General features: G+C 39.7%; 3 protein-coding genes across 6 annotated transcripts; 2 read left to right on the top strand and 1 right to left on the bottom strand.

Annotated features, from left to right (window-relative positions):
- The first annotated feature begins 7,138 nt into the window (after nucleotides 1–7,138).
- Nucleotides 7,139–14,885, top strand: LOC110052103 (cysteine and glycine-rich protein 1-like). 4 transcript variants are annotated; one of them, XM_020758229.2, is made up of 6 exons: nucleotides 7,139–7,281; nucleotides 9,187–9,276; nucleotides 10,469–10,679; nucleotides 11,414–11,640; nucleotides 12,345–12,438; nucleotides 13,015–14,885. In XM_020758229.2, exons 2-6 carry the CDS (start codon nucleotides 9,214–9,216, stop codon nucleotides 13,077–13,079), a joined length of 660 nt encoding a protein of 219 aa, XP_020613888.1. In that variant the 5' UTR covers nucleotides 7,139–7,281; nucleotides 9,187–9,213; the 3' UTR covers nucleotides 13,080–14,885. The 4 variants fall into 4 exon arrangements, with proteins under 4 accessions (XP_020613888.1, XP_020613889.1, XP_020613887.1 ...); XM_020758230.2 differs by lacking the exon at nucleotides 9,187–9,276; XM_020758228.2 differs by lacking the exon at nucleotides 7,139–7,281 and having other exon boundaries at nucleotides 7,288–9,276.
- A 1,441-nt stretch (nucleotides 14,886–16,326) lies between these two features.
- LOC110051862 (uncharacterized) lies at nucleotides 16,327–19,714 on the top strand. The gene is made up of 3 exons (XM_020757942.2): nucleotides 16,327–16,619; nucleotides 17,622–18,098; nucleotides 18,883–19,714. The coding sequence occupies exons 1-3, from the start codon at nucleotides 16,538–16,540 to the stop codon at nucleotides 19,563–19,565; spliced, it is 1,242 nt and encodes a 413-aa protein (XP_020613601.1). The 5' UTR covers nucleotides 16,327–16,537; the 3' UTR covers nucleotides 19,566–19,714.
- Nucleotides 19,712–22,754, bottom strand: LOC110052186 (uncharacterized). The gene is made up of 3 exons (XM_020758313.2): nucleotides 21,097–22,754; nucleotides 20,799–20,911; nucleotides 19,712–20,231 (listed from the first exon to the last, which is right to left on the bottom strand). Exons 1-3 carry the CDS (start codon nucleotides 21,117–21,119, stop codon nucleotides 19,900–19,902), a joined length of 468 nt encoding a protein of 155 aa, XP_020613972.2. The 5' UTR covers nucleotides 21,120–22,754; the 3' UTR covers nucleotides 19,712–19,899.
- Nucleotides 22,755–22,830: the final 76 nt, after the last annotated feature.

Raw genomic sequence — 22,830 nt, 5'->3', positions numbered from 1 at the left:
GAGCACTGACAAATGTGTTCCGCTAAACAACGTGATTTTGATGTTTACGCCGGTAAGACGGAAGTGTCTACAAACAAAAACGTGAAATTTTATTATTTCTTGCAAAACCCTGGCAATGACTGGATGTTATTAATTGTTTTTACATTATTCGAAAACATATATTCTAAGTTATTTTATAGAAGGTACCATGAATTAAAATTGCGTATTAAAGGACTACCCTCTCCCCCCCGCCTCGCTAAACGTTACAACATTCAAGAAAAACAACTCTTACATAACACCCCGGCAACTCGAGTTATAAAATTGTTAAGCACAACGCTTCAAACATTTGTTGTTTTCATAAACAATGTTCAACGCCTAGCTATAGGTCATTTAACATTGTTAATAGTCGGACAAAATGTTTGATCGGTGGCAAAACATTCTTCGAACAGAAAATGCCGGATAAACATGGGGTACTAAACGTTCTAACTTTGTTGAGGCAAAAACAAACATCAGGCACAATCTGAGCGGATCTGAATCCTACTGTCGTTTCATTCTGTGGGGTAGAATTTTAACTGTTTACACACCACTAGTAAAGGGTTGGAATTTGTATCTTGGTTACCAGAAGGTTTATGTTTTGTTTTCGCTTGTTTGATTGGGGCGCTTGTATGAACTTTAATCTTTTGTATCATATTTTTTTAAGCAATCACATGCAACGAACGGCTTTGACCAAGAGGTGAGCATATAACCATTCCATGATAACGAAAATCATACAAGGATTCAGTTGTAGGGGGAAATATATCATGCACAGAATAGGAACCATTTATACTGACAAAGCACGTTTGTAGACTTTGGCCTTCCGCAAAATCCGGCAGAAATTTGCCAGTGGCCGTAGCATCAGAGTGTGTTTTTTTCCTTCGTCAGTCACGAGAAAACAAAAAAGCCAACTTAACCAAGTCACGAGAAAACAAGAAAACCAAGACACCTGCCGTGCACTGACAAATGTGTTCCGCTAATTAAACAACGTGATTTTGATGTTTACGCCGGTAAAACCGAAGTGGTCACATACAAAAACGTGAAATTTTATTATTTCTTGTAAAAACCTGGCAATGACTGGATGTTATTTATTGTTTTTACATTATTCGAAAACATACATTTTAATTAGGTCCGTTTATACAGTCTCGGGTATTCGAGACAACTCTCCCCGCGAGTTACCCTGGCCGATGCATCAAACATTTGTTGTAGGTTAAACATTGTTAAACGTGCAGCTATGCGTCATTTAACATTGTTAAAAGTCGGACAAAATATTTGATCAGAGGTAAAACATTCATCCAAAAGAAAATGCCGGAAAAACTAAGCTTGTAAGCAAAAGTCACACTACTAGTCACTGTAGAGATGTTCCGATCATGATGTAGTTTACCAACAAAACAAATGGACCTTGAGTAGAAGCTGCACCTACCGGTTGAAATTATATATGAATCGCCAATGGAGAATGTGGTAATCCTAGTGATGACAGTCTCGTGTGAGTAAAATTAAAAGCTTGACAGTTAGGTCACATTTCTTCAATCAGTAAGCCATCCGAACTTGTTTTGTTCACTCTTTTTTTTTATGAGAACCTTTTTCATACTGAAGAACGTTGAGGCTGAGAGACGCCAAAGTTTTAGCAAAATCAGAAGTTCTTATTTACAGCTGTTCCAAAATAACTTCCACACCATCAACTGAAGTCATCGAATGATACAAAGTCTGAAGTACAGTCGAACCCCTATTAAGCGGCCACCTATTAAACGGACACCCCTATTAGGCGGCCACAGGAGCCATAATCGGTGGCTCCTGGCGGCCAGTAATCAAGGTCCCGATGAGGGCTTTTCTATTGTTTTCAGCTCTATTGAGCGGCCAGCCCCTTGTAAGCGACCACTATCCATTTCACCGAGGGTGGCCGTTTAATAGAGGTTGAACTGTACTTGTTTTGCAAGACACTGGGACTATCCCAGCTTTAGGCCCTCTTTCAACCAGGCGTTATTGAAGCGTTATTGTGGTCAAATAAAACAGCAGAAAACACTTGGTGGCCTGGAGGTAGATCCATGCATGGAATCACGGCTGTTGACACTATAGGTTCACGTGAACAGTGATGGACTGGTAAGGGGATTTCGTCCAAAGGCTAAGATTGTATGTGAATTCGATCTATTGTAGCTGTTTGCGGTGGATGCAACCTTTAGATGTTCTGTAATTCACATGTTAGTTTATACGACTTCATTCTCGGAGTTGCATTTTCACGTGTTGGCCTTTCCTCAGGGTGAGCCTTCTTCGCACACTTATATATAAATGTTTTTATTGTGACATGTTTTGCTATTCTTGTTTTTATCCTTATGAAACCGCTCGAGCTCTTAAACAGAGTTACAATTTCTCTCAGTTCTTTAGCCTCTTTCAGGCGTTGAGTTAGTTGGGGCGCAGCGCGGAAAAAAAGCGCGGGGAGAGGAAGCTTCCTCTTCTTTTTACAGTCGACCTTGGCCTTCCGTAAAATCCGGCAGAAATTTGCCGGTTGCCGTAGCATCAGAGTGTGTTTGTTTTCTTCGCCAGTCACGAGAAAACAAGAAAACCAGCTTAACTAAGTCACGAGAAAACAAGAAAATCAAGACACGTGCAACTTGTGTGTCGAGCACTAACAAATGTGTTCCGCTAATTAAACAACGTGATTTTAATGTTTACGCCGGTAAAACGAAAGTGGCCACAAACAAAAACCTTGCGTGAAATTTTATTTTTTCTTGAAAAAACCTGGCAATGACTGGGTGTTATTTATTATCAGTTTTACATTATTCGAAAATATACATTCTAAGTTATGTTATACAAGGCACCATGAATTAAAATTACGTAAGTATATTAAGCCTCGGCTAAACGTTTCAACATTCAAGACTGTTGCATGACACGCCGGCTACTCGAGTTACAGAATTGTTAAGCACAACGCATCAAACATTTGTTGTATATTAAACAATGTTAAGTCGTAGCAGTATACGTCATTTAACATTGTTAAATTAAAAGTCGGACAAAATGTGTGATCGATGGCAAAACATTCACCCAAGAGAAAATGTCGGAAAAACATGGAGTGGGGTACTCAACGTTCTAACTTTGTTGAAGCAACAAACATCAGACACAATATGAGCAGATCTGAATCCCCCTGGTCGTTTCATTCTGCGGGGTAGAATTTTAACTGTTTATACACCACTAGTAAAGGCTGGGAATTTTTAATATGTTACCATGGCTAGAAGGTTTATGTCTTGTTTTCGCTTGTTTGAATGGGGCGCTAATATCATGAACTTTAATCTTTTGTATCATATTTTTTGGGAATTTTTAAGCAATCACATGTAACAAACGGCTCTGACCAAGAGGTGAGCATATGACCATTCAATGATAACGAAAATCATACAAGGAGTTGTAGGGGGAAATATACCATGCACAGAATAGGAATCATTCATTTTAATTTATTCCTCTAATGCCCTCTAATTGTACCAAGGACTTAGCGTATTTGCCAAAACGATCTAAACAAAATTGAAGTATCATTTCCGTTTTCATAATTTCAATAGAAAGTTTAATTTAACACTACCAAAGTACTAAGGTGCTAAGCGGAAAGCTATGAATAGAAACAAGGGTCGTACCAACGTAATATGGTACTAAGGAAAGCTTTGAACACAAATAAGGGTCGTACTTTCATACTAACGTACTAAGGGGAGCTATGAATACAAACACGGGTTGTACTTAAATGGAAGAAAAGCCGGATAGTTGTTTGTATTCCCGTTGTTGCGATTGTTGTTTTCGTAGTTGTTGTTGCTTCATTTGAATGGGAGAGACCTTCCGGCTGATGGAGTTCAGATTAAGCTCTATTAGTTAAAGAGCGGGCGTAACTCAGCTTTTCCTCAATAATGTTAATAATAATAAATAATAATAATAATAATAATAATCACTTTATTTAAGTGTCAATGTATTTAGCACTAATGTGCTAATTGGGGACACTGTAAATAAATAAACAAATATTTCAAATATAACATAAACTGTTAAGAATCCCAACTGGTGGGAGGCTGACCAGTTGGCTATTTACACAACGCGGCCGAGGAGTTGAACTCGGGGCTACCGAGAACAAATCCAGATAGCGGTAGGGCGAAGGATTTGAACCAGGGACCTCCAGATTTCAAATCCAGCGCCCTAAACCACTCGGCCACGCCGCCTCCCTTGTTGCCACTCATTTTATTTAATCGCATTTATGTCATTCCAGTTACATGTAATAAGTACGCTGCGTTGTAATCACCGAGAAAAACAAGTTATAGGACTGACTCAATATTAATGTGTGTCGTTTGTATCGTATTATAAAATGCTGCTTTTTATGACGGAAGTACTCCGAGAACCTTTAATTCCGAGGAGGGGTCGCTCAGAGCCACAACATTTTGTAAAAAATCTGAATGATTACTGAAGTTCCTGATGTAAACCCACTAGACGAATCCTGTACGGCACTCGGTCCGTAAAATAGTCCAAATGGGTTTTTCTTTTTCTTTATAGCGGTATTCACCTGTTCCCGGTCGTATATGTCCCTGGGATAGGGTGGGGGAACGTAATCCTCTGTCTAAGCTGCCTTACCCTTCAGAGCGGAAAAACGTAATAAGCACTCGCGAGTTTTGACTATGTGCCAGGCTCCAAGTTTGAAAAAATGGCGGGAATTTCGTCGATCGTGTAAACAAAAAATGGTTACGAACTTTGTATGCTTTCCCAATTTTCCCGGTAAGCAGCAACATTTTAACGTCACTAATGGAAAGCTGGTGTATTGTTTTCGTAGAGAATCAAATTTTTGGGGACAAAATTAACCTAAAGACGGTTTCCGGTTTAATTATTATAATTACAGTCACCCAACTAGTTTAGCTTTTTAGTTATTTTGGGTGTCCCACTACTGTATGTACTGTACTGTTTATTTGTATATTTATAATTACAATCTTGTAAATTCTTTTAGTTGTTTACAGTAGTAGAAAATAAAACTGTTGTTCCGAACCCTTTATTTTCCCTCGGTATAAAAGAAATTTCGTTGCGAAGACACATTTTATCCACAAACACTCTTTATTTATTGCCATAGGCATAAGGGCAACTTTTTGCCAGGGGGTGCGGTGAGCCATTTGCCTAAAAAAATTCGCTCAAGTTGTCCAAATATTTACGAAACTGAGTTGAAAAGAAACGAGGGTCACTATCGGTGCACTAAGACCTACATATGAAGTGAATATATTCTTACATACGATTCTATCATACGAGCTCATAAAACACGATAAAAGAAATAGCTGTCTCTGCCATTTCGACGGCCGAAGATATCAATGATACGATCCATGTCATTGTTGACTACAGAGTTGGCATATGCCCTTTCAATGTTAATAAGTGCGATGTTACTGACACGTTTTTGCCCCATGGTGCTGCGGAGGTAAGTTTTTAATCTACGCAACGCACTGAATGATCGTTCTGCAGAACACGATGTAGCAGGTATTACTGCAAGGATATGTACCACATTAGAAAATTCTGAAAACATAGATCATTCTCGTGCATTGTCTCCAGCATTTCTGAAACAGTCATGCAGCCTAATCCGTGCGCACGACGAAAACTCGCGCACATTTTCTGCTCGGCTTCCAGAATCTCGCCGTCGATTTTGTAAAATGTAGCAACACGGGAGAAGCTTTCTTTGTCAGGTGTGTCACTGTGACAGATATTTCCCAAAGCACAGAGTATTTCCTGGTCATTTCCGCTAAACCTGAGCTCAAGCTCGGACAGCACCTTGACGATGGACGCATAGTAAGTGTTAACACGGTGGTGCGTTTCCGGTGTCAGCTGCGTTTGTCTTTGCGCATGTTCACCAGCAAAGGCTTGACTCAGATCTTCTGAGAGTCTCCAGTCAATAATCTACAATATGATTCTTGAAAATTATGCCGAAATTGATTAATCCACGACTGCAAATACCTCACACCAGCCAATGCATTGCAGTGCAGTGACCAAAAATAAAAATAAAAATCCAAATATGTATATCAACATATGATTCCCTTCAACCAGAAACTCATCACATGCCAGGCAACCACTGTTTCGTGTGAATTTAAATGGCTTTACCACGCCGACCTCAGGTTAATTAAAATAGGAAATATCTATCTCTTCGAAAAAACGAACATGGAAACTTCTGTAAAAACTAGCTTTGCTCAAATTTCTTCTTGTTGCCCAAAAAATTCTGAGTTGCCCAAAATTTTGGGGGTGCTGAAGCCCCCCCCCCCGCCCCCCCGGGCCCGTACGCCTATGCTTATTGCAACCCACTGAATATATAAGCAAGAGAGCCTCTTAGCAGGTAGGGGAGGACTTGTTTTTTTAGCAGTGAAATGTCGAAAAAAATTCATGCTTGCCCAAGTATAAATAAATCAACCGAAAGACGTGCTCGCATACCTTATATTACAGTCCGCCGCTCTTTCCAACCATTGCGAACCATTTCAGCTCGCATTATTACCTGAGCCCACAAGCAGGGTAAAGGATGCGCAGAAAGCTGCACAGTACGTACGTTTTTCCGCTCTGAAGCCTTACCCCATGCCAGATCAGAGCGACCTAGTTCCCTTGGCTTTTCCCGTAGAGATTATCTGAACGGAAAAGCCCTGTCAAAGGGTGAAGGTCGTCTACAAACAAAGGATGATCATCGACTTGATTAAATACGCCAAAATATGAAAAAAGATTTTAAATTATAAAGAATCGTTCCGGAAAAGGTTCGAAAAGTGATATATTTTAGCTCGAAATAAGGGAATAAGGCAAAAAGAATAGGACGACCCGTCCAGACGTGATTCTTGTTAACTTTTTTCGCCCCCCCCCCACCCCCCCCCCCCCACGCAAAAAACGAAAGCCTAATCGCAGGTTAGAGCAAAGCTGCCTGTCTGTACACTAACTGTAACATGTTTCAAAAAGTCGTGGTGCTTGTGACTAAAGTCCTCGAGTAGCAGAGGCTCGTGAGATCAGAGATCCTCTGAATACTTTTTTTGACAGTTCAAATTTCCGACTGCAAAAAAATGCTTAGAATTTGTGAATTCATACCATTTAATACGTCGGAAAATAATTACACTTGAGTTCAGTAGATCATGTTGTGTCCTGAGAATTAAAAGGTCAGACGTGCCACAAGTCACAGATTTGTACTGTTTTGTTTGTCTAGAAGATTTAATACTGCATATGCAGACTGCTGACGAACGTTCAGTAAAATACGGCTTGGAAACTTAACATTTTTCTTGGCACGAAAGTGAAATACGTGTGCACAAATACATTCAGGTAAGGTAGAATTTACTGAGAAAACACCAAATGTAGGTTATAGTAGAAAGAAGCAATCGAAACCGCTAAAAAAAACTATCCGTTTGACCGTTTCCTATCTATAACTGAGGAAGAAGTTTTACATTAGTTGTTCTAAAATGTCGGCGACATTTCGACTTTCAGATGACAAATTTCCAAGAAAATAAAAATTTGACCAATACGATCGAATCTATGGGCTTGCGACTCTCCCCAAATTGGTGACATTACAAGGAAGCATCGAAAAGCTGACAAACTGATTATATTCTTTCCGGCTTAGGACTGGTTGCAGATCGCTGTGAGAATGTGCCTCAAATGTGCTTGTTGAGTTATAGGAACAAGTAAATGACAATCAATAGAAAGATTTGCTGTCTAAGAAAGTCTAATCTCCGGATCCCGCGATGACCATTATATGTTTGTATGTTCAGTTTAGTAAAGCATGCAGTGTTTTTCTCCGGTCACGATTCAGTGGCCTGGATGTCACGACCAGAGCATTCCTCAGCAAAACTGATTTCCCGGAAATTGATAGATAGAATGTTCAATTTCGATTCGATGGAAATCTATAGAAAGGCCATATCCCGAACCAATTACGAGCAAGAATGTAGATATAGCTAGATGCAAACAAGGGAGTGGTGTGTTGAAAACTTAAAGTATGATAGTAAACTTATATGCTAAAAAAGAGTTTAAGTATGACATAGTATGGAGACTCATGTCTAGGTATAGAATTCCGCGGTCAGAACAAGGGGAATTACAAAACAGGCTAATCGGATCGATGGCTACAAAAATAAAAACAGCAACAACAACAGCAAAAATCAAATTACAATATTTAGAGAGAAAGCCACATCAGCCTTAGCTGGTTTACATGCGGATTTTCCATCATGGTCGAATTGGAATTTGGAGATGTTGCTACGCTAATATATATACGCATGCTATCTCTTTTCCCACAGACTTCAATTCTTCAATTCAATTCTGACTTGTTTTCGGTTTTAAGACTCAATAACAGCGCGTACAAAGAGATTTATCATTGTTTAGTCAGTCCTATTGTCAGGAGGCCCGGGACAGGAGGTAATCTAAATTATGAGGAGAAATAGACTAGAGTTTCCTGTCTGTGAGAGGACTTAACAATATTTGTTTTCCCGAAATGGTCTGACTCATAATTTGAAAATGCTTCAGCAAATTTTTGAGATGTTTGTGCGTGGTAAAAAAGTGAGCGTGTACTTTTATAACGTTCGTCTTTGCCTGATCTGTCCACAGGAGAAAATTTCCCTCATTCTGGCCTTCACTGCCTTTTTAACTTCACTGCAACTTTTTAACTTAACTTAATGTTTTTTTGTTTTTTTTTGGAGGGGGGGGGGGGATATTAAAGTGAACTAAGGGAAACGTGTAATGGGCGCCTGGTCCTGCTTATGTGAGGAATTCTGTTCAAACATTAGAGTTTCAACCAGTTTGTCTAAAATCCGATTTCATCGGTATAGATTTTTATATAAAAACGTGGGACGGGGCAGAGTGCTAAAAAAGGGGGGGGGGGGGGCATTAACTGCGTTGAGTTATGGCATTCCCTAATTCCTCGCAAAGCTTCTTTGCATGACTTGCGGACCTAGATGCGGACCTATGTCGTTATGTGAAGGGGATACTGGGCTCAAGAAAACATCGAGAAGTTCAAGGTAGCGTTCAGTGTAGTTCACGGTTCATGACGGAACAGTTTTATCGTTCCAAAAACAGCTGGATTAGTGGACTCTTTTATCCCTGCTTCGATTTGGAATTGGCCATTGTTTATTCCATTCATCGCTAAACAATGCTCTGTGAGAAAATGAACTATCAGAGTAATTGCAATATAATAAGATTGCGTTTACAAAGGCGACCAATTGTTCTCATGCACTTATGATGCAGAAAGCTTGTATTGGGCATGTTTATATTATGCTAAAGAGCTCAGGTGAGGTGTTTCCTGTGGCACAAGGAAAGTTATATCAAGGGAAAGAGGTAAGTCACGTATAAGTTTAAATACGATAAGAGAACGAGATGAACCATCGGTGTCATTCCACGAAATTATGAAAGTTAAAAATTCATAATGTTTGTCACGCGGAAAGATAAACTAAAAGTGCATCTCTTTAACAAAATCAAATAACCTCAAGGCTGTTAAAAGCTTTATGAAGCAACGTTTAAATTAAGCTTCATTCATTCAAGTATTTGTGTTGTGTTGACAACAGAGAGCGCTAGTATAAGACTTTTATGCCTTCCCCTTTCTCTCTATATAGCTTACTTTAGCTAGGATTATCTGTTGTTAAACCTTGAATAACTTTTTTGTGAACTTTTAAGCTTAAGCTTATATCTTAATTAAACGATCTTGGCAGCGCATCGGGTGTTCATCTATCACAAGACAAAGGTCAGTCTTATTGTCTTATTCCGTTTAGGAATGTTCACGAAAGGACTCAGATATGAACAACTACGCTTGTAAATTAACTCGTGATCGGCACTTTTGATTATTATAAATGCTATGAGGAATGTGAAATAAAGCTCAGAATGCAAACGACATCTTTCTCCCAGTTGACACCAAACAGAGAACTATAAACTGATTGACTGAATGTTTATCACAATCTTTGGGAATGTGAAGAATTTTTAGTTTTATGTTGATCATATTAGATTTGTCACATACAAAATTGAAGACAATGATTGTATTTTTTCCACTAATTGGCATATAATGAAGTGAAAGAGGGGGAATTTTTCCGGGAGATTTTTTTTTTTTAATTGGAAAATGTATAATTGAATGGCATTCATGTACAATACGATGTTTCTTCAATCATATCAGTTGGTTGTCACTATAGTGAGTTAAAACAGAAAGTGGCTCAGTTAAATCATTAGCAGTAGTTCTGATAAAAAGAACTTGATCACACGTGTAATGGGTTAGAAACAAAAAAGCGACGTAAGTGGTATTGAACTATAATTGTTATGTTAATAGCAGAGTTATGTTCCCAATATTTGCACTACAGCGAACAGGCAATTTCTAGTGATGCATAATTTTGTAGACCTGTACATAGATAATTTCTGAATTGGTTTTTTTCCCCATAAATGATGTAAAGGCTATATGGATCAATTTAACTTAAATTTTTAGAGTGAAGTAGTTTGTAAAGAAACTGTTGTTGAAGGGCTAGCCTCGAGGTGTGTTTTTACACAGATCAGGATCACACAAAGCATGAATATCCACACTGGTAACAGGACAGCTTCTTTGAAACTTGGAGGGACCGAATCCAAGTGTGCAAGATGTGGAAAAACTGTATACTTTGCTGAACAAGTATTTGGCGCTGGGAAGAAATGGCACAAACACTGTTTCAAATGTGCAGCTTGTAACAAAACTGTCAACAGTTCTACCATGCGAGACAAGGATGGTAAGGAAAACAATCACTTTATCACAAAAGGTTTTGATGTGTTGTGCCAGAAAATATTCATTCTTCTCCCATGGAGGGTTTTTGGTTTGATCCCTGAGAGCCTCCCCCCTGGAATTTCTAATAACCCTGTCCATCAGATCCTTAGGGTGGGTATAGTTTATAGATATTTTGCTAGAGCCACACAATCAGTACTAGTAACAGAAGCTACTTGCCACTGGGGGAAACAAATTCTCAGTTCTCATGACAGAAGTTAATATCTGACACATGCCAAAGCCAGTCAGACAGTTAATGACGTGCTCTGCGGAGCTACAATAAAGGGATAACAGCTAGGCCATCTTGATACCTTGGTTTAAGTACCTTGCATGGGACCAATTAAAAAATATCTTATTGAATGTTTTTCCATCAATTTTCCTTTATTTAAATGTATGTGAACTGCACTTCCTGAAACTGCACATCACTGAAATAGTACTTTATTTGGACCAATCAAAATGCATGTTATGTTGCTGGAACCATAATTTAATGTGACAGGTGATAAGAAGCAATTTTTCGTTAGAATAGGGGAAGGCGCTGGGCCAATAATGTGGGTCACAACCTTAAAAATCCTCTTTCCAGTAACATGAATTTGATCTTCTACTATTGACCTCAAAATGCGCAAACCTGTTTTACACCACCCATCATCTAGGAATAAAGTTTATTTATTTATGTTTAACAATTCCATTGCTTTGTATTTTAAGGTGAGCTGTATTGTGGCAGTTGTCACACCAGGTTATTTGGTACAAAGGGTTATGGCTATGGTGTTGGTAGTGGTGTACTAAGCACAGACACTGGGACGGCAGGAGAAGCTGTTTCTACAGCTCCAAAAACTGCTCCTGTAAACACTGGTGGGTCAGGCACAGGAAAGAGTTGTCCACGTTGTAATCGAGTGGTGTATGATGCAGAGAAGATTCGGGCAGTTGGAAAGGTAAGTTAACTCTGAACATTTTCAGTGCTATATGTCCAGATCTCTGTTTTGTATGAACAGTACATTTCTTGTCCTCCTGTAAGAAAACAGTAATTGGAGATTCACAAGCCCAATAAATTTATACTAACCACATACAACTTAATAGACTGCTGGCAGTCTGTTTTTCTCCTAAAATTCAGCAAGGGGTTATGGGGCAAGACACTTAAGCCTAATGGGGAATGGGCTAAGCAACTCGTAGAGAAAAAAATGGCTGCCAGAAGTCTAACACAATAAATGGTCCTTCAAAAAATAGAAATTGCTCAAAATTTTAGTCAAATTTCACACCTCTTGCCAACTCAAATTTTTTTTCAGGATGATGTCAAGTGGTTTTCGAAACAGTTACTTTCTAGTATTTTTTAAATAAATTAGACTGTATTTTTAAAAACATTTTCTTCTGCCGTAATAGTTATTACACTTGCAAAGTGGAAATTATAAAGAAATGTGTCTTTTCCAACTCATACAGGAAGGAAAACTTCATGAGATGGTGAGATGGGCTTTAGATTGAGTAGTTCATCATATTTTAATACATTTTTCTTCCAGCCTCTTTTACATTCATACTTAAATTACATATCCTTTTAGATATAGCGCAATATTCAATATGACAATATTACTATTATAATAATGTTATATCATGTCCTTATTATATGCACTGTTTGGTTAATTAGGTTTTTCACAAGCAATGCTTTAAATGCCTGACTTGTAGCAAGGGTCTTACTGCAACAACAATGCGAGACCATGATGGAGAAATCTATTGTCGAGGTATTCTTTTTGTTATTTGCGTTTCTGTGGCTGTCTTTATTATTGCTTGGGCTCCTGATAGGGATTGTTGCTATTGAGAAATTTCATTGATACATTGTGTTGTTTCAGAAAATATCTATATCCCTCCTGCAGAGGATTTTTGTGGGTTGTCAACCCCATCCCTCTGGAAAATCCAGTTTTAGTTCATAATTTCCTTTAGAAATTTAAGCTTTTCAGGTCCCCTCCCCCGTGGAATTTCCAATAACTCCCTTGGGGTTGGTATTTATTCATTCGTATTTATTTCTTATCACATTAATCAATCCATGATGAATTCAAGCCTTCATTTGTTTGGTTTTCGTGCCTTTGTTATTATTTATTGAAATATTGTTGACTGAAAGATAAGTTGACCATATAGTTTGAGAACATTGATGTCTATCCCAACTCTGTGAAAAGCCATTGGAAACTCTGAGGGGGCAAGGGAATTCAAAAACCAAAGATTTAAAAAGATTCTTCCATGGGAGGTTAAGGACATTTTGTGGAACAATAATGCATTGACCAACTGTATTTATTAGGTATTCCTTGTATTATTTCTTACAGCGTGTTATGAGAAAAACTTTGCTCCTAAAGGGTTTGGATTTGGCCAGGCCCTGTCCAGGACATGAGAGTTACACCAAACTAGTACACACCTCTGAAGAAAAAAAAAACAGGAACAACAACAGATGCAGAGCAAACCAACAATCTGTTCTCCCTGTGATTGGCATTGTGAAATATTTATTTAAATTAGCATCAAGAAGTGTGCATTGCCTTGATGTAGTTCTTAATTCTCAGAACTTATACGAAACCAAATGTATAGAAATCAGGAAGACAAATTGATTGTTTGATCTTGGAAGTGAAATGGTTGATAGAAATAGTACTGTTAGAAGAATCGAAAGTTTTACCAAAACCACACTTTTCTACAGATTAGACTTTCATTTAACTTGCAGAAATTATTTTATTAGAAATACATGATTCAATAAAATGCTATATTTTACAGTTTTGTACGAAGTTGTGCATATGCATTCAACAGATCTAGTTTAATCTTTTGCATTTTTTAAAGAATTATATATAAAAAAATCCACTCACTCATTTTAGGTAAGTTAAATGTTTCAAGCTGCCCAGGCTTTAAGGTATAGTTTTATTCATGGCCTTATCAGTGATAGTGTAGTGTTCATTCATGCAAAACAAGAATTGGTTTGCCCTTTTATGCCCGGGGAGGTGGGGGGGGGGGGTTACTCCCTTATATGGGCTATGTAGGTATGTGCGGTCCCAAAGGGTATGGTTTTCAGCCGTTTTGGTCATAAATGCGGTATCGATTTGGCCATTTTGGTCTTAAATAGGGTATAGTTTTTGTACTCTTTTCTTGAATTGGGTATGGTTCTTAGAGAAAGTTACTTTTTCATCATTATCGATAAGACCATAAACAAAAGCCCTTCAGAAATTATGTTTAGGGCAACTGTGTCAGCCACAGGTCCTTGCATATGGCTGTTGCACCTGAAATTTAAATCGACCAATCAGGATTCAGCAGGCGGGAAAAGCTTTACTGTCTTGACGTCAATGTAAGTTAATAGGAAAGGCATTGAAATCAGGCAACTTTCTCACTGGATATGGCTTTAAATATTCAAGAAAAGGGATTTCAAAAACCATATCAGATTGTAAAAAGTGAAAAACATGAAGCATTTTGTGTCTCCAAGCTCCTAATTTGGTGCCAAAAATAGGTCACCGGCGTACGGCATGGCAACTCACTGGTAGTTTGTCGAGTGTCGCCAGGTAGGATAATATTTGTTTTATTTTGAACAAAATATGCTGTTCCTCGTCAAATTAAACCCGGAATTCTCAAGTTAACTATTAGAAGAGGCCAAAGCAACTCTAGCATTGTCTTTATTTTTGTTAGCTGCGAAGAAAAAGACTATTATTGGGTCATTTCGGTAGGGCAGCTTGGTTTTGACTGCTGCTCGTTCTGTGAGCGTAGCCACCATATGTAATTGCAAGGGCAACGGTCAAAAATAGGGTATTGAATTTTTGGTCTGGTCATAACTGGGTAGGGAAAATTGCAGATTTTGGTCATAAATAGGGTAAGGGTTTTGGGAAGTGGGCCACACACCCCTACCCAATTTTTCCGGGCGTACCCCTGCCCCCTCAGGGGCTTTAATGACAGTAGCATATTTTCTTAATGAAAAGCAGTTTACCTTCAGTTTTATCTAACAGGAGAACAGATAACTAGATATTTCAAGTTTTCACTAATTTATTGTTTTGGTCACGTCTAGTGTTAGTTAAAATTCGGATTACAGTCGTTTTGCCTACAATTCGTTTCGCTAGATTGATTATTTATACGCAAGGGTTCTGTTCAAGTCAAAGGGATGATTAAACACAAAAGGTTTATAACAGATTGCTTTAATACTTTAATAAAATAATAGTATAGTCTTTTTGAATTTGTCTTGTCTTGTGTATGCGGTTTTTTTCTAGATGCAAACCAAAGGTTCTTTGAGCTATCTCGTGCAACAGTTCTCCGTATCTCTACTTTCCATTTTTTCGGACATGCGTGACCTTTGAGATACGTAGAGACGTTACATAAATCTGTAAGGTTTCGTATCCCTTTAGGGGTTTGAGGTAAGGGGTGTCTCCCAGTCACCTTTACTAACTATCTGTAGACCAAGTCAGTAAACCATACCCTTTTTAGGACAAACGTACAGTAAGAAATCCTTGGAAATCGTTTTTTTAAGATATAATGCTCGCACTAGCACAAAACAAATAAAAGGAACTGACCTGATAAGGCAAGGCGAGGCGTCTTTATTCGTGAATCGTTCAGAACTGATTTGTGCCATACAATATGAACGACCTCGGACCATCGAAAGAAAGTTTCTTTGCCTCATCTGGTCGCCAGTTTTCTCTCTAGGGCTTACACATAGAAACTTCAAATTTCTTCAATATTTCATTACAATTGTCTCTCGAGAATTGTACTTTAATACAGTTGAACCCATCCTATCCATAACGAGGTTTTGATTGAATCTTGGTTCGATCGATACTTGCAGTACGGGAAGTGGGAACGAGATGTAACAGAAAGGAACTAGAGGCGTTGATCGACCAACTATTCTCTGAAAACGAAACTACAGTTGAACCTCTCCACAACGGCCACCTTGGGGACGAAGAAAAGTGACCAAGGTGGCCCGGCTTTATGCCCGGCCTTTATGGGGAGGTAGGCGTATAATATGACACCGATTTTCTTCTTGGAGTTCAATATTTTTATCTTTGAAAAGCATATTTAGCATGTAAATACACAATCAAAATATATCGAAAAAACGGAAACCAAACAGAAACAGAGACCAACGTCGACGCGCAGTATATAAGATCAAGTTTCGTGACCTTTTCCAATTAAAAATGGGTTTTGTATACACCGTTCGTCGGTTGTTGATTAACTGGCCGTTGTCGAGAGACCGTTCGTGCGCTGGGGCAAAAAAGTGGCCGTTGTAGAGAGGTGGCCGTCAGTGGAGGTTCCACTGTACTCATTATTTTCAACAGTTTTAACATCATGTAGTACTCCATCCTCAAGACACAAGGGGCTGCTAGTCGGCACGATGCGATATTTTCGGGCGAAAGTTTGCTTCAAGGATACTCAGGGGCTTTTCCGCTCAGGCTCTTGAAGTAAACTTTTGCCCGAAAATATCGCATCGTACCGACAAGCAGCCCCTGGGTTTCCGAGGATGGTAGTACTTGGGCATTGGGAATTACTTTCTTCATAACTTGTGCAACAGACTTGGAATGGACAAGTGAGGAAGGTGAATCGTCCACCCTTGCTTGAACCTAGTATCACCCGGTAGGAAACAGCCGCAGGTGGAGAATGAAACACTGGGTATTAGGACCTACTGCACTGATCAAGCTTCAGTTGAATTATTGATAATCGGTTGTTGAATTTCCCTCTCATTCTTGTAGAGCAGTAATTTACAGATATTTTCAGTCTTGGCATACAATCTCATCAAGGTGGTGAATCAGAGATGAAATATCTTGCCAATTGCTGGAAATGTGTCGCTGTGGAGCTGCAGAAAGGAGAATTTAACAACATGATCATCTAAATTTATGACAAACAATGCCTGTCTGGTCCCTCTGGTACCTGCTGCTGGCTTTGATATTATTTCACTCTGTGTTTTGCAGTGAAGCTCATAACAAAGGTTAGTTAAGATTTATTTTCCCAAATTAAAATTCCTGTTAACTTCTTCAAGTATAAAGCTGAGATATATTTTGAATAAAGAAACGAGCGAGCACCATCAAATTATTGAAAAGCATCATGACCCATCATGGCCGAACAATTGATCTTCTGTAGGTCTTTGCCTTGGCTCAGTAAATAATATTATTCAAAATTTCAATTTTCTCAATAAGCTCTACTTTGAAATCAGTAATTATCGTTTGGTCAACTATGACCGGATATTTGTACTGATGAATTCTTTAAAGGACCCATTTGTCGGTTTTGTGGCAACATAGTTGACTGTCAGGGACTGGTAACTACAGGAAACAGGATATTATCGATCTTTCTTTTGTTGTGAGCGGCAAATACTCTATAACAGACATTGAACACTTCAATGTGTGTGTGTAAACACTTGACTTTATGACAGGGTCGATATGAACACAAAAATCTGTTTCAGTTTATAGCTTAAAACGCAAGTAATGTCTCAACGTCATTTCCATTACAAAGAAAATCCTAGGGTCGGTTTCATTCACAAGAAATAATGATCAGGCGAACTTCCCGATGGAGGTCGGCGCTGTGCACACGCGATTTGGAGTATTGCTTTTCCGATTGGACGGTACGCTAGTTCATTCCGCAAAATTTTTTCCAGAGCAATTTCCTAGAAGTTGTTTACACATCTGTGAGTAGGCTCGATTACCAGCCGCTGTTCGGGAAAGGAGCACACGTTCCTCCCCCGTAGACCCGACTCGGAATCGAGCTAGCCTGTATGGGAGGAGAGGGAGAAACAAAACCACAGGTGAACCCAGCCGAGACGGGGATCGAATCAGGATCTATCGACAGTCTGAAGTCAATGCATCAAACCATTGGAATTAAAAGCTGTATTGTGATGGGCATGTTTAGCTTTTTAAGGAAAAGGCCATGGGAAATTGTTTCATTTACTCAGTTTACGCTCTTAACATTTCTGGTGTGATTATGAACTTCTTTACAGGATCAACTGTTAAGCAACACAAAGAATCTCTTCTAAAGTTCTTCAAGCTTAATGATGAAAACCCGACTTCGGAAAATGCAACTTTGAACATAACAAACAGTCCGGGGAGATGTGGACTCCTAACCAAGAAACTCTGCGCCCAAAAGCATAAAAGTAAAAGCAACACGGTGAAAAAATCATTTCGTCCTTACTATTATGATGACGACGACGACGAAGATTCGGATGATTACGATGAAACCGCCGATGACGACGACTTTCCGGAGGAAACCGAGACAGGTTCTTATCGATCTTATGCACCTCGGGATCACGAAAGGCCATACGATGATGAGTCCGAAGATTACGATCGCGAATCTTGGCGAGGTCAAAACTTCGACGATGAAGACTCTGAGCCACGTGAAAGGCCTGGGTACGAGGGAGATATGGATGATTGGGACTGGGACTCACCAAGACGTCATGGTGAAAGACACACTTTCAAAGGTGCTAGGATCATTGATCAACCCAATAATTTTGCACTAAATTTAAAGAGAATCACTTGTAGTGTCTTTGGTTTTGCATTTTTTGTGAAGTTGATTTCATTTCGAAAACTCGAATGACTTGCTTAACAATCCATCAAGTAAAAATAAGATTGCACCTCTTTTCTCGCTCTTGCCTCATTAACGTGTTTTCCCATGCATACTATCGCTAACATGGTTTCCTGCAGCGAAATACGAGATACAAAAACCCTCAACTTGTCGCACAACATCGTTTCGTTGCAAGTTTTGGGTCGACGTTTCGCATTTTTCACCTTGCGTGATGAACTTGTGGCGCAACAAAAACATTTGTTGCGTTTTGAAGAAAGTTGTTGCAAAAAGTAGAGCGAGAGTCTGCTTTGAGCAACAAATTAAATTTAGGCCTTGTTGCTCGTTTTTCATCAAACTCACAACTTGTCACGCAACAAATTTGCTCATGCTCAAGCAAATCAACCAATCAGCGCGCGGTATTTCTTCAACCCGCAACAAATGTTTTTGTTGCGCGACAAGTTGATCACGCAAGGTGAAAACGCGAAACATCGACCCAAAACTTGCAACGAAACAATATTGTGCGACAAGTTGAGGGTTTTTGTATCTCGTATTTTGCCGCCTTTACCATCGTAACATGCTCGAGCCGGTCCGTATTTTTGATCGGCTGGTATGTAGTTGTTATAACCCCTATGCTATGTATACAGATCCTCAAATGTAGAAGGGGCATCGAAATCAAAAATCGGTTTGCTCCTGTCTTGCAGATAGAGAAAGATGGAGGTCACATGACGTTCCACAAGACGACGATGAGTTCGAACCAAGCTATTCCACTCAATATCGCCATCACCCAAGACATTCGCATTATCGACATTATCACCATCAGTATCGACCCCCAGTTCATGCAAGTTATCGAACATTCAGCCAAGCCGCGCCTTCGTGGCCTACGTACTTCCAGGAGTATTCAAGGCGTAGCCCTTTCGCTGCCCCTGTGCCGTATGTTACTAATCCGGCGAGCGTGGATTGGACAAGAGGTCTCGCCTCTTACCAACCAAGGTGGCAGCCTCGGTATTACCCTCCTGTGGCAGCTACATCTGCGCCGCAATCGTTCAACACTCGGCTAGCAGGCCCTAGCAGTTTGAACCCTTACCAACAGAACATACTCAGCTATCAAAATCGGGAGTCCAATTCATTTTTTATTCCACCCTATCATGTTTCATCGCCTTCATACTTACGAGCTACAACGCGTAATCTCGTGGATTTTACTATCCCAAACTCTCTCCCGGGAGTAGCAGCGAGTTCCCCTCGGCTATCTCACCATATCTATCATTACCCTCCGGTAGTTTCTCACTCCAGACATATAATCAGCCCGTTTTCTAGACCGTTTATAAGACGTCGGGAGTTTTCTGACGCAGTTCTTAACAGACTCAGAGACATGAATCTTCATTAGCAAGAAGGCACGATCTGTTATGCTGTGATTTCAGCAACAATCTTTAAAAGTGAACGAGATCTCGCAGACTGACAAGATTATCAGCGTTTCAGTGCAACCTGATTGAAAAGTTCATCAATAACGAAATAAAGAGCTGCATCGCCATGCAAGATCTGGTTAAGCTCTCGCGATTTATTCAATTCCTACCATTCTATGAACATTAAAAATAACTAGGTGGACACGAATTTTCGTCGTAATATCAAAAGGTATGACATAAGATATATGTTATTATTCATAATGTTCTCTGGCTAATCATTTAATAGTCATTGGGTAATTATAATTCATTGCACGACAGTTAGACAGAAACGTTTTTCACAACAGGACGGCAGGCTGACTCAAAGCTTGTTGTTGGTGCTGTGGGCCGCAAAATGGGCAGAGTGGTCGCTGAAAGCAATTGCGCATGTGCAGGACTAATCATTTTAACATCCGCTGAGTAAGAGATAGACACTAGTCGCTGGGCTGGCCGCGTGGGCTGAAGCGTAGTACTTGAGACTGGTAACGAGACCATGGAATTTGGTTGTGGAACAGGGTGCAACAAAGGTGTAGGGACAGCGGTCATCTGAGGTAATCCTGTTGAGCTTGTGGGTAATGTTGGAGGTGTTGACGAGGCGTCAATTTTGAAACATCCTGGAAACAAAAATAACAGTCAGGGTAAATTTCCAGTGATGAGCTTATCCGCCCTAAATCTTGTATCCAGCCAAAGTTCTCAGAAGGAGCCTCGGGGACTCTAAGCAATAGGGTACAAGATTGATGCGCGCATTATGAACCATCGTGTTGGGCACTTTTTATGGACTCTGAACCAGGAGCCTCCTGCTCTGGACACATTCTAGAAAGAGTGCTGTATTACATACATTCCGCCGCCTTACTCGATCAAAATATCAATTCTCTCTCCAATCGTTTTTCTGTCGGTAATAAGGCGACATGTTTACTCGTCTTTTAATGAATTGATTCATTTCTAACGCCGGACTGAACGCAGTATAAACTTACAACCAATTAGGGGGGCTTTTATATTACAACCAATCAGAGAAGCCATTATATTGCAACCAGTCAGGGAGGCCATTATATTGCAACCAGTCAGGGAAGCCGTTATATTACAGCTTAGAACTGACAGACCTTCAGTAAACTCCTCTTACTAGTTCACTCAAAACGTTTCTCAAAGTAAACTGACTAGTATTTCTGATGATTTTTACTTACTGACTAAAAGACACCCAGGGTAAGACCATAAGGAAAGGAAAATAAAAACAAAAACAGCCATTCCACGTGCTTTCAACAAGAACCAGTTGAGGGTGACAAAGTTTCTGCGGGTGCTGTGAAACAAAAACAATAATATGAATATAACAAAAGAATCCTTGTTGACTAATGATGAAAGCAAGATTTTTGTAGAATTTTCTTGAGATAAATAAAAATCTTCTTTTAGATAACTTTACTGAGCGTAATTTCGCTAAAAATACAACAGTAGCATAATAAATTGTAAGAACTAAACTGTACTCACCCTTTTTTATCCTTTGAAAGCATTCTAGTTCCGGTCCACTATCATTCTCCTCCAACCTTGTTTTGACGTAAAATTAGAGTGACTGCCTGCTAAGCTTATAGGGAAAACTGTCCCATCTTCCTTCATGCGCATCTGTAATGTCTCAATGTTTCCCACAGTGCATAGCGCCCTCAGAGGTTTCTTGCCAAAATACTCGGCGACCTAGTAGCGATGTGCAGCTTGGCAACTCCACCAGCAAAAGCATTTTGGTGACAATTGTGCTTGCGTTTTCATGTTTCTCATGGAATAATCATCGCCCTGGTTACTCTTAAAGGCTGTGTTCACACTTTTTACCTAAGCTCTGGTGCCTGGGCGCCGGCACAAAGCAGTGTACCCTACAATTAAGTATTTTAGACCAAAACCGCTCAAAATAAGAGAATATATTCTCTTGCTCAAAACCATACCTCTTAGGGCCGGGGGGGGGAGGACTCTCATATAAAATTGACGGGGTGCTCGTTGTACCTTTAGGGGTTAAAAAAACGGCTTTGAACATGTCCTGTGCTGTGATTGGCTACCCGAGAGGGCAAGATGGGAGAAATCCTGCCATTTCGGGACTGCCCGCTTTATCCCGCAAGCCCGAAGAGTTTGTTCCTTTTGCCATGTAGTGAGTCCTTTATCACCCAAGCTTGTTGACCCCCTCCCTTCTCGTTCGGTCAAGATAGCTGGATATTGACCAAGTTCTATTTTGCGTGTTTATGAACCGTGAAACCCAATAAACACGAAAAAAAGAACGAGGCCAGTGTACAGTCACCGAACACTTGCCCAGTAACCCATACCAGAAATTATTTTGCTTATTCCGCTCGAAACTTCATTCTGCTCTCGCGTAATTGTAAACGCGGTATGAGTTTCGTCACTAATCGAAGAATAAAACACGATATCAAGTTTTCTCCTTGTCCCACGGGTCTGCTGGTCGTCCAAACTGGCCGTAATCCATGATTGTCAATTAAAACGATGCATAACAATTCGTTGTTATGACTAAGTTGACAAAAAGATCAAAGCAAGCGCTTATCTCTGAATCATTTGCCCATATGGGTCTCCACGTGGTCTGTCAGAATGGATTAGATTTCACGCTTTATTTTTAGCTTTTTTTTGACATCAACTCGATGGGGGCAAACCATAATGGATAATTCTAGGTTTGTTGTTATTTCGTTTAATATTTCATCACGTTAATGCAAGAAAGTCTTTTATGTGGCACTTAAAGCTGCCAGCAAAGCAAAGTGACAAGACCAGGAACTTTGAAAAAGATAAGAACTGATGAAAATAAATTTAAAAGTGTATAAAATTTGCAGAAGAAAAGGAAAAGTCTACGGAGCCAGGAGCGGTCATGGGCTCCTGGCGGAGCCAAGATTGCACTGTATCAAAATGGCTTCCTGAGTGGTGTACGAAAAACGTGCAATTTGATTCCGGCCGTTGCCTGAATGGGAAAGGATCTTAACTAATAGCCCTTCAGGCGTGATAAACTTTGAACCAAAATCCACAGAGTACTGATCCGGGATTAAATCGGTTGAAAAAGAGGAAGAAAGGATATCTTTGTTTATGTCGTGCCCGGAGTGAAAAAGGCGTACATAGATAATTTCCTACCCCCACTTCCGGCTTCTCACTGGAAAAAAAAAATCCCTGGCACTGCTTCGAGTGTTTCAAAACAGACAGTGTCTGATCCGTCGATTCTATTTGTTACCCATTTGCAAACTAAAA

Source organism: Orbicella faveolata, unplaced genomic scaffold, assembly GCF_042242905.1.
Source record: "Orbicella faveolata isolate gen_17 unplaced genomic scaffold, um_ofav_v1 contig_47, whole genome shotgun sequence".
In the NCBI taxonomy this organism is placed as follows: Eukaryota; Metazoa; Cnidaria; class Anthozoa; order Scleractinia; family Merulinidae; genus Orbicella; species Orbicella faveolata.
This window is presented reverse-complemented; position numbering and strand designations above follow the sequence as displayed.

Excerpts from the sequence above, each read along its gene's own strand:
- LOC110052186 (XM_020758313.2), bottom strand. The coding sequence starts at position 21,119 with ATGCTTTCAAAGGATAAAAAAGG. Across the intron at positions 20,912-21,096 it reads CTTTCAAAGGATAAAAAAGG|CACCCGCAGAAACTTTGTCA; the intron begins GTGAGTACAGTT and ends TTTGTTTCACAG. Across the intron at positions 20,232-20,798 it reads CCCTGGGTGTCTTTTAGTCA|GATGTTTCAAAATTGACGCC; the intron begins GTAAGTAAAAAT and ends TTTTGTTTCCAG.
- LOC110051862 (XM_020757942.2), top strand. The coding sequence starts at position 16,538 with ATGCCTGTCTGGTCCCTCTGGTACCTGCTGCTGGCTTTGATATTATTT. Across the intron at positions 16,620-17,621 it reads CAGTGAAGCTCATAACAAAG|GATCAACTGTTAAGCAACAC; the intron begins GTTAGTTAAGAT and ends ACTTCTTTACAG. Across the intron at positions 18,099-18,882 it reads TGAAAGACACACTTTCAAAG|ATAGAGAAAGATGGAGGTCA; the intron begins GTGCTAGGATCA and ends CCTGTCTTGCAG.
- LOC110052103 (XM_020758228.2), top strand. The coding sequence starts at position 9,178 with ATGATGCAGAAAGCTTGTATTGGGCATGTTTATATTATGCTAAAGAGC. Across the intron at positions 9,277-10,468 it reads AGTTATATCAAGGGAAAGAG|ATCAGGATCACACAAAGCAT; the intron begins GTAAGTCACGTA and ends GTTTTTACACAG. Across the intron at positions 12,439-13,014 it reads TGGAGAAATCTATTGTCGAG|CGTGTTATGAGAAAAACTTT; the intron begins GTATTCTTTTTG and ends TATTTCTTACAG.